At 44.6% G+C, this 11,500-nt stretch overlaps 1 protein-coding gene across 1 annotated transcript in view; it reads left to right on the top strand.

Moving 5' to 3' along the window:
- LOC124240777 (spermatogenesis-associated protein 31D3-like) overlaps nucleotides 1–6,614 on the top strand; it is a 9,390-nt gene extending 2,776 nt beyond the window's left edge. The window contains 6 exon segments of the mRNA XM_046663884.1: nucleotides 323–383; nucleotides 642–1,363; nucleotides 2,098–2,662; nucleotides 2,664–2,686; nucleotides 4,778–4,816; nucleotides 6,592–6,614. Of these exon segments, the coding sequence (XP_046519840.1) occupies nucleotides 323–383; nucleotides 642–1,363; nucleotides 2,098–2,662; nucleotides 2,664–2,686; nucleotides 4,778–4,816; nucleotides 6,592–6,614 (1,433 nt within the window).
- Nucleotides 6,615–11,500: the final 4,886 nt, after the last annotated feature.

The following is an 11,500-nucleotide window of genomic DNA, read 5'->3' as shown; positions in this document are numbered from 1 at the left end:
CTTCTGTCTCCTGACCCCGTGAAAGTACTTTGACTTCCTGGATGATAAGATTCGTCTTTGAGGTAACCATTGACCTGTGTTCCTCACATGGTGGTTTCGAGCATCACATGAGATAATGTATGTGAAAGTACTTTACAAATGAAGCAACATACACATATGAACCTTGTTAATATCATTGACCATTTGACCTCATCTGCTGATTCTTGGAGCCTTCAGAGTTTAATGTCCCAAAGGTCTCCCATAAAGGGACTCCTGTGGGAGTACATACTAACACCTATGCTTCTACCCACTCCCTCCATAACCCACTCTCCTGGTTTCCCAGGTTGGAGACATTACAAGAGAGAAACAGAGGACATAAGGAAGCTGATTTCCATTCTGAAAAGGTAACCAGTCTTTCCACTTCTTTCCTGATCCCTCTTTAGCATGTTCTGTGCAATTCCAGGGATTCAGTGCAGCCTGCCCTAGTCATGCGAGGGGGTTGCCATAGGAACGGGTATGTGAATGAAGGCCTTGGGGTGAGGGCTGCTGAGTGTGTTGTGAAGTCATGGATGTGGGGCAATGTGAAGGGGCAGTAGGCTTCAGGTGGCCTCTACCCCCCAGGCCAGCGGGTCCTCATTTCTTTCTTCTGGTCCTGGCTGCAGCTTTGTACCTCCTGTCTCCCACAGCCCTTCAGGCCAGCATCATGATACCACCCGCTTTCATCAACTGTTATGTCCAGACCCTTCCTGTGAGGTGTGTAATAGCACAACTGTGGAGGTCAATCGGCTGCTGTTCCTGGAAGACCTGGAAGATGATACCCTCTCTGTGTCCTCTTTGGCTTCCACAGCTTCTGTGACTGAGTCCTCATTCACTCTGTCCTCTGCCTTCTCAGAAATCCCTCCAGGAGGCCTAACACCAGCCCCTCCACCTGAGCCTTCCCCATCACCCCCCTCCATTCTTTCACCTAACTCAATGACACCCTTAGCTGACTTTCATTCGCCCTCACCAATGGGTCACTCTCTGCTCCCAGAGACTTTTCCTCCCTTGGATTCTGATTTCACAATGGACCATTCCCCACCCCAACCCCTTGCCTTTCCCCGTCTGCGACCACATGACACTCAGACAGTGGATCCTGTTCTCCAACCAGAGGCCATTTTGTCCATGCATACCATCTTTTCTCTTGACCCAGCCCTTTCCCAAGATGTCAACGTCTTACGAAATGTGTCCCAGACAATGGATCCCACTGATTCATTGACTTATTATCACACGCCACCAACCCTGTCTTTTTCACCACCACAAGACAGTGCTTTAACTGTGACTCAATCCGATTCAATTTCTACCTTATTGAATCCTGTGCTGGAGATCTCATCTCCAGATAGCCCTGGTGGGTTTTCTACTTGTGTCCCACCAATCAAAGGCACTGACCATTCAAGCCTCTTGGTTTGAGAATTCTCCTCGTGGCAAGCTCATGCCAAAGACTTGTTCCATTCCACTTTGGCACAATGTGATTTCAATCAAGAGTTCTTGCCCTCCACTCTTCAGAGCGCTTTTTGAGGGGAGACCCTGCCAACAACCTTGTGGAGCCTGGTAACCTCCCATTTCTCAGCCCTGATGTCCTGGCACTTTTGGAGAGACAAGACCAAAAGAGGAGTGATTTTCTGATGAGGGGTTCTTTTCCAAAAGAACTTAGGCCAGACTACCAATTAAATTCTTTGGAGAAAATGTTGGAGTCAATTGCTGATAAGCATGACTCAGCATTCTCCCACCAACAGGTCACTCTCTGCCACCAGAATCTTTTACTCCCTTGGATTCCAAATTCCCAGGGGGCCAGACCCTAGCCCTACCCCTTGTCTTTCCCCCTTTCCCACCACATGACACTCAGATACTGGATCCTGTTCTTCAACTAAATGCCTCTTTATGTCTGCATGCCATCTTCTCTCTTGATCCCACTCTTTCCCAAGACATCCACCCCTTACCAAATTTGTCCCAATGATTCCCACTGATACATTGGTTTGTCATGATTTACCATCAAGCCTGTCTGATTCACCATCACCAGACAGTGCTTTAACTGTGACTCAATCTGAATTGGCTTCCATCCTACTGAGGCCTGTTCCACAGAACTCATCTCCAGACACCCTGGTGGGTTGTCCACTTATGTCCCAACAATCAGAGGCACTGACCGTTCAAGTCTGTCAGTTTCAGAATTCTCTTCATGGCAAACTCATGCCAAAGACTTGTTCGCTTCCACCTTGGCACCATACGATCTCAATCAAGAGTTTCTTGCCATCCATTCTTCGGAGGCCTCTTTTTGGGGAGACCCTGCAGCCAACCGTGTAGAGCCTGGAAACCTCTTGTTTCTCATCCCTGATGTGCTGGCACTCCTGGAGAGACAAGTCCAACAGAGGAGTGATTTCCTGATGTTGAAAGAAAAGGAAAAGAAAAGAGGTTCTTTCCCAAAACAACTTAGGGCACACTACCAATTAAATTCTTTAGGGAAAATGTTGGAGTCAGTTGCTGATAAGCATGACTCAGCATTCTCCCTTCCTTTTTGGAGCAGCAAAGGGAAACCAAAGGAGCTGTTTGTGCACCAGCAGCTTCTATATCCTAAGACCTCAGAGGACCATTTACAGCAAAAATATGTGCAGCTCTTCTGGGGTCTCCCATCTTTGCACAGCAAGTCCTTGCCCCTCTGCTGACCATGTCTCAGGTGACTGTTCCTCAATCTTCATTTTCAATAGAATCTCAAATGCCTCCATGGACCAAGAATCCCCAGTACTTTCCCATCCTCTACCTTTGTCCTTGCCTGAGATCCAGCCTCAAGCCTTGCCTCAAATCCTGTCCCAATCCCAGCCCCTACCTCTCACTCAGGTCCAGCCACAGGCCCACCTTCAGTCCCCACTCTCCATCCTACCATCTGGTCCTCTACCTGAGACCGAGATCTGTGGAGTGTGTTTCCATAGACCCCAGAATGAATCAGAGTCTTTCATTTCATCTGAAATTCAACAACTGGAATGGAATGTGTTGCAGAAGCAACAGGAAAGATTGTGGGGTTCACCTTCTGTGGGCCAAAGATCTGGGGAAGACTTATGTCCTTGAGCTCCCAACTCTCCTTACGCCCAGGCCTTGCAGGCCCATGTTTCAATCTCCATCCTTCCTGGAGCATTTCCTCTCAGTGATGAGCTTCAGAAGAAACTAGACCATCACCTTCGAAAGAAGCTCATCTAACACCACTGGGGCCTGCCGTGCAGGATCCATCAGTCTCTGTCACTGATGATACCTCTGAGAGATTTATCAGACATAGCTGATTTGGAGAGCAATCATGGACTCTCATGGGTCTCTGTGAATAAAAATCAAAATGTTGGATTGAGCCAATCTGGAAATTTCCATGAGAGGGGCTCAGAAATGCTTCACCTAGAAGAGGACGTGGGGAAGAATCAGGGACATAGCCCAGAGAATGGCCCAAAAGATCATCTGTTCAGTGACCCATGGAGCTCTCCAGATAAGGATCTGGGGTATACCACTCTGAGAAAGACCTAACTAGTCACATGGCGAGTCTTTTAGCCTCACTCATGCTCATGCTGAGTGTGAGCACATATTTGTGAAACTGTGTAAGCCAGCCCTTCATGCCTTTATATCCCCCCATTTTAGACAACCAATATTTTAATCACCTGTTCCAATTCTCTATAAAACTACTACCTGAGGAGGATATCTCTCTGCACATTGTTGGACCTGTTGGGTTCTAAATCATATTCCTTGGTCTGAAGAAATGAGTCAGCCATTCAAATCAGTGTACTATCTTCTCTTTCAGTTCTTTTATAGGGCTCTGAGCATTTGTATCTACCGCTGAGTGAGCAAAGCCCAGTCCAGAGTCAGTGTCTATTCCTCTTAGGACCCATTTATAGCCCCCCAAGGGCTACCAGCATCAGTCTCACTTGCCAGCTATGTTCAGGCCTTCCTACCAGGGAATCTGCCACAGAGCCTCTGCAATCTCCATGTACCTTGTTGGCAGGCAGAACAGTTCTTACTGGCATTTTGTGCCTCACAGGGTGTAAGAGGACTCTGTCTAAATTTGCCCATTTCTGCATTGCTGCAGTGCCCCCATGTCCACTCATTTCAGGGAACCAGGTGTGTGCCTCAAGTAAACACAGAGAGCTATCTGTTTGTGGATTCTAATCACCTTCCAAATCTGGAAGGGAGTTCTCAAAGGCATCGACATGTCCTAGCTTAACACACCTCTCAAAGTTCCATAGGGCCATGCCCCATACAGGTATCCCTTTAATAGGCCAAGTTTCCATTGCCCTTCTACCTGATCATATGGCCAAGCCATTGGCTACTGCCCATGCATCAGTAAAAAACCAAACACAGGGTCTTTTACCACTGTTCAATTCTTCCATCACTGCTAGGAAAAGAGCATGTAATTTAGCCCACTGAACTGATTTGTATTTACCTTCTTGAATCATTGGTGACCTGCCAAACAGGATGTTGCATTCTCACCTTGGAACTGCCATCCACAAGCCAAGCAGCTCTTTGCTAATCAGTTGAGGGCTCTTTACAGGGCACTGTCCAAGTGACAATAGAATCAGGCAGCTCCTCATGCATTTCCAACGGCAGTCCTAGGGAAAAAAGTCTCCCTGCTCGTGAGTATCTCTTCCTTGCATTCCCCAGGCAGAATTAAGCTGTATAAACCAGTTCCATTTTATTATAGAATATTTCTGGGCACTGATTAGACTGTTTCTCTGACATCACCAAAAAACACTGTGGATATTTCAGGTTTTCATGATCATTTTGTGTCCTACAGTCTTAGAGGTGGCTTCAATTGACAACGTCAGATACCAAGGTAATAAATGCCCCTAAAATGGAAATTCTCTAGTCCGAAGTCCCAGTAGTCGATGCTGGGAGGTGCTCCCAGGCTCTTGCCATAAGCCCCAGTCTATGCCCCACGTAGGGCCACTGCACAGAGAATTTGTCCCTACCAGCACTCCAGCTTCTATTCCACACTACGTATGCTCAGACAATCTTACTGGTTCCCATTTACCATGTCCAATTAATATAGCTTGAAGGGCAAATTTACATGCCTTCTGTTTTACAATACTTGGTAGGGAGAACATTCCCCAGTGAGATACAACACCCCTCGCCATAATACAATCAGGTAAAACAGATGCAACAACTTCACATAAAGCCTGGTCAAACATACCACTTCTCCTACAATTTTTTACCTTAATTCCATCGACTTTTACATTCTTAACTGTAGCCTTTATTAGGACTTCACTCTACAGGTTTGGTTTCACAATTCTAGGTAAGGGAAGTGTTCCCTGGCCAGATACAATACCCATTCCCATAAAACATTCCGATAAAAGAAATCTAACTTCTTTACATAACACCTGCTTAAACACTCCAAATTTCATAATCCTATCAAACATTACATATTTACTTTCTCTCTTTCTAATTGTAGTCCAAGTCAGGGCCTCCCCAGTGGCTTTTGGTACCCCAGTTGGCGGGGCTCCTGTATCAAGGAGTCCTGGGAACTTCTCTTCTCCACCCCTTGACCATTGGTGCCCACTTTTGTGCAAAAGGTTTTGGATCCCCAGGAAGGAGTCAAGCCAAGGGACCCTGGGTCTTGGTCAATCTTTAACTTGTTTAACTTCCTAACCATTGCCCCAAGGGATTCCTAGTCAGGTTTTTGGTTGTAGTCTTTGCCTTCTGGTTTAAATTCCTCCAAAATGGGGTAAACAGAGCAGACTTGTTTGGGACCTTTTAATGTTGGGGGACCAACAAGGAGCCCCATTGGTCTACCCCATCTCTGGCAGTGCTGCATCAACACCTTTGTTTCACCTCCGTCAATGTCCACTTTATTCATCCCATATTTCAACAACCATCCAAAGACTTCCACTGGGTGGAGTCCCTTGACTCTCCCTATTTTCTTAATTACTTTAATGGTCTTGGAATCAGTAAGACCCACATGGGGAAGCTAAGATAGCAAATCCAATTAAGCCTTCTTGAACTGTTGTTTGATTTTGTAGCCATAAAATTACATGGGCTGCCCATGCAACAGGGCCCTCTTAATTACAGCATTTACCATAACCTGGGTAATGAGCATATTCAGTGGGTGAATGTCATCATAAAGCCAGACGCCCATGGCCTGCATTTGAAGCATATCAGCTGCTTCATCTGGGAGTTCCATTTGGCATTTACAGGGGGAGTTGGACAGTCCCCTTCTCAGTATAAACACACTTTACAGTGGCTTTTATCCAGTCCACCAGGTTGGCCATTCCCTCAGGAATAACTTTCTGTGTGTCTGGATCACATACAGCCATCTGTAATAGTTCAATAGTGAGCTTCTGATTCTGCATCAACCCAAACATGCTCTTCCAGTCTGCAGCATTCAACACCAAAGACACAGCCCCCAAACTGATTATTCTCATAATCCATTTTGGTAAAGGCTCTTCAGGAAGCTGATGATACCAACCCACAAAATGAGCCAGCTCCTTCATGCTATATCCCCTGGTTCCAGTTGTTTCTTGGTTTTGCCCTCCCTTACATTTATGACCTTCTTGGTGACCATAGGTCTTAGAGGTACTTTCTGTTGTCCCTTCATAATTTTTCCTTTTTTAGGAGGCTTTGAGGCTAATGGCTGAAGCTCAGATCCACCTAGATCTGAGAGCTTGGTTCAGCATCAAGGTCTGACCCAACACTTTCTTTTACTTCATTTTGGCTATTACAGGTAGCAATAACCAGGAAATCATAGATTTAGCATGCTTCTTATTTTGCATATCCTTACATAGTCAATGAGCCAGATCCTCAGGAGTCAAGATTCCTACCATTTCTAAATTCCACTGTAACTGGTGGGTTCCCAGATAAAATCCCAAACACAGTGATTCTCTAGTCCTGGGTTGGGTGATTTAGAGAGTGTGGGATTTCTGTAGGAGAACAGGGTATCCCAGTACTCCAAATCTGGGCACTTCAAGCCCTTTAGAGGAAGCTATAAGTCTCTTCATGGAGACAAGTTGGAACAGCAAATTCAGTGGGAACAGCAAATTCAGCCCCATCCTGAGTGCCTCACCTGTGGGCAAGGAAGGACTGGGGACTCTGAGACAATCGCCCTCTGGTATCAACCATGAGCTTGCTGAGGATGTTCAGAGAAGTGAGGGTGCCAGACAGACTCTTCTGCCTGTCACACGTGGCACCACAGGCAAAACAAGTCAGAGACAGACTCAACTAGGCAACAGATGTACGCCAAAGCTGCCTGCAAGGCAAGCTGGGGCTGGACATGTGCCAAAGGATAAGAGTGTGAGTTCCAGGGATGGAATAGAAAAGCAACAGGGCAGAAAGGTGGAGAAGTCAGAACCTTTCTCTGTGCTCAATGTATCTAGGGAGATATTCAGGGCTGAGGAGCTCAATGCTCTTCAATCAAGAACTGGAGACATCTTGACAACCGGCAAATTGGGAAGCCCCCAAATGGTAAATGCAAATGAGTTTAATGTAGAAACCGCTGTTACCACTGAAAGCCGCCCACCAAAAAGACCAGTTTGCCAAGATCCTAAATAATTAGACCTTAAAGAACAGCTGTTTGGTGAGTTAAAGTCTAAACTGGAGAAGAGGGAGCAGAGCCAGCTCCAAGGCCAACCCACTGATGGGTGCCTTGCCTCACAGAGCTTGACTTACAAGGCCTCACTGACTCATGCCCAGGGTGTCTCACTGGCGACATGGGAGCTTCCCAGGTACTGCATGTCCATTTGGAGGACAGAGGAATCATCCTGGAGCAGCAGCACAAGCCTTGGGTCCCTAAGAAAGTCTTAAGGAGGTGCCAGGATAAGAATTTCCCACCAGCCACAAAGCAGAAGAGCTTGGTGGAGGGGATGCAGGGTTGGAGACATCCCAACATAGAAGAAAGAGTTTCCCTGCTCAGGACATGGCATTAGAGCAGACGGTTTGGAGCAAGTCTTCCCAGACCCCATCACAGAAGGGACAGTCTCCTCCTGAAAACCTTTTCAGAAAAAAAAAGAATCATTTTTTGCAATGACTTCATCCTGGGATAAAATGCAAAAGGCAAGAGAATTCCAAGGAAAAGGGCAGCCCCATTTCATCTGTGCAGAGCAGAGGCCTAGTTAAAAGGAGAGCTGCTTTTACCAGGATGACTGAAGCTGAGAAGATCATGACAGACACTGTGAAGTTCCCAGAGGAGAAACTGGGGCTTCCCAAAGGTGACCCATCCCCTGGAGCTCTTTTTGAGAGATATAGAAATAGATATTGGCCTTGTGACCTCTCAGCTTCTGAATCTCCACATGAGGCCTGGCCTGAGAAGATGCTCAGAGGCCTGGGGGGAGGGGTGCTTCACCTGCTGAACACAGGCCCCGTTTGCCATGCACACTCAACAGAATTCCACCCAGGTGACCACAGTAATAAATGGAGTAACAATATTCATGTATTAAGGCTCCACCTTGCACTGGCTGCCTTGCCTTGCACAAGTAACCTAAGTCTCAGATCTCATCTATTATGTACGGAGATACTAAGATGTACTAATAGGGTTGGCCCTGAGAACTGGAATGAACAAGTAAAGGGCTATGAACAGTGTTAAGGGCTAATGTTCAGGAATGGGCAGGGAGCCCTGATACAGTTACCACATGGACCATACCAGCCTCCAGAGAGCCTGATGCCTTGGAAGTGCATGCACAGGTCAGAAGGACAGTGACACGTCAGGGTGGGAGTCCACTACACTAAATTAAGAATTCATCATCTCTGATTCTCTGCAGGACAAGTGACTAGAAGGATGCTCACAGTCTGCTGGTCATTGTTTTTACAGAGGAACCAACAAAAGTTTTAACTCCCCCTCGGCCCAATCAGTGAATCTAATAGGAATGGTTCCTGGGAACCCCAGGTAAAGCCCCATCAAGGCATTAATGTCAGTGTACAGAGACGATAAAGGCAGAGCTGTTCATCACGCACTGCAAGATCCAGGATGGCAGGACACGTGGCTCCTCAGAACAAAGGACGGCAAGCTTTTTATAAGGCAGAATGTATCAGACAATTGCCTTCAGTTGCAGGTATTGATACAGTCATGCATGTATCAAGGGCGCACTATATGTCCAGGTTCTGTGTTAATTAGGAACTGTAAACATGGTTATCTTAGTAAGGGGTGGAAGAGAATCCTTTTTGTGACTGCTTCCCTTATTAGGAAGTATTATTTAGCAAATAGAAAGATGGAAAAGTAAAAGGAAGAACTTTATGGACTTCCACCTTCAAACAATTACTGTTAACGTTTTGATGCATCTCTTTCCAGATTTTGCTATTGCGTATTTTTACATTGCTTAAATAAAATGTACTTTAAAAGAAAGCACACTATCATAAATATTTTTGTTATTATAGTCTTTCATAAATAACATTTTCAATGATAACATCCTATTAAGTGGTAGAATATTAAATTCTACTTTTTCTTGACATTTGGGTTGTTTCCAATTTTTTGAAATTTTAATACTTCGCTCCTCATGTTTGATCATAATTGTACTTTCTTATAAATGGCCCTATTCCAAATAGCATAAGGCTTCTCCTAAATGGCTGATTAACCCAGGCTTCTGCCCTGGCTGACTGGCTTATCTCTTTTTCCAGCCTCCTTAGAGGAGTTATCCCCTCATGTGGTTAGCTATTTCAGTGCTAGATTTTCCTAAGTTTCAGGCCAATGAAACCAACTGCTTGCTAAACATCCTCAAGGTACAGTCTTCCAAACTTAACCCATTGTCTTCCTCTGCCCCCAACCTTCTTTTACTCTTAAAGTCCCAGGATCAAGTAGTAGCACCTGGACACCCAAGCAAGAAACACAAGAGCCATCCTATACTCCTTTCTCTTTATTTTCTCCATAGCTAGTCAGCTACTAGGTGATGAAGTGGAAAAATATGCTGGGCAGAGAAATCCTAGGGTTCTCATAGTCCATTCCATTCCTGCCAAATAGACTGTAAGATCCTTTAGGTCATGAGCTGTATTGTTGAAGTTAACTTTTAATCATATTAGTAATATATGTTCACATTATCTGAGTCAAAATTAAACATTTGTCATTAAGACTAAATATCCCATTGTGTTATTCTGATTTTTAGCATTTCTTACTTTCTGACACAATATGATGTTTCAAGCTCTTCATATAGTTTTCTCTGCACCAGCCCCGGCTTCAGCTATTTCTCCAAGTAGCTCTGATTCCTTTAATGGAGAATGGTGTTTAGAAGCCAAGGTCAAGGTCAAGGTCAAGGTACTAGATGTGTTCATTATTATTAGGATGTTGCTGCTTCTAGGTCCAATCAGTGGACAGAAGTAGAAAATATGTGTGTATATATATATATACACACACACATACACGCACGCTTTCACACTTTTAATCAATTTCTCTATACAACGATATGGTGAAAATTGTGAGTTCACATCAATACCTCCAGTTGCAATCCAACACTGCAGGGTTCATTCTAGCTTCCTCCCTTTCCATGTTTGTAATTTGTCTCTCCAACAATGAGAAATCTGGTTCCATTATCCTTAATATATTTACATGATCAATCTGTACGTAAGCAATCTCTCATCGCCATCACCGTCCCCTCCATGTGTGGCTGTACTCTTCTACCACTTGTGCTTAGACATCAACATGCCTGGCAGCTGTGTTATGTAGACACCAACACCTGCACCAGGCAACCAGTCTATGCCAAGGTCCTCTTCACCTGCTTGGGCTCTGACACGCTGCTCTGGGACAGTGCAACACCTCTTTAACTGCCCCCTCCATCCCCCTTTTGTGTGGATGCCTATTATTCTTGGCTCACCTAAGGAATGTAAGAATGAATTATTCAGGAAGGGAAAAGAAAGAGAAATACTGTATCTTCCCCCAGCTTTATTGAGGCCTAATTTACATGCAAAAAACAGGTATTTAAAGTGTACAACTTCATGAATTTTGATAATGAAATCAAATCAAGATAAGAAACATTCATTTGGAGTTTTTTTAAATTAAATTTTTTATTTTGAGGTAAACGTAGATTCACATTCAGTTGTAAGAAATAACAGAGAGATCTCCTGTACACTTTACCATTCCCTTCAATCATGACATCTTACAAAACTATGGTATAATACCACGACCACGACATTGACAGTGATATAGTTGAGACACAGAACATTTCTATCACCACAAGTATCCCTCAGGTTGCCATTTTATAGACACACTCACTTTCTTCCTGCCCCTACTCCCCCAATCTGTTTTCCATTTTTATAACTTTGCCATTTCAATAATATTTTATATATATGGACTCATGTACTATATAACTTGCTGGAATTGGCTTTTTTTACTCAGCTGAATTCTGTGGAGACTCATCTAGGCTGTCGTGTGTATCAACAGTTCATTCTTTTTTATTCCTCAGTAGTATTCCATGGCATAGATGTACTACAGTTTAACTGCCAGTTGAATAACAGCTGTGTTGTTTCCAGTTTTGGCTGTTACGATGAAAGCTTCTATGAACATTTGTGTATAGGTTTTTGCACGAATATAGGTCTTCATTTCTTT

The sequence above is a fragment of the Equus quagga genome, chromosome 6, assembly GCF_021613505.1.
Source record: "Equus quagga isolate Etosha38 chromosome 6, UCLA_HA_Equagga_1.0, whole genome shotgun sequence".
NCBI lineage: Eukaryota > Metazoa > Chordata > Mammalia > Perissodactyla > Equidae > Equus > Equus quagga.
This window is presented reverse-complemented; position numbering and strand designations above follow the sequence as displayed.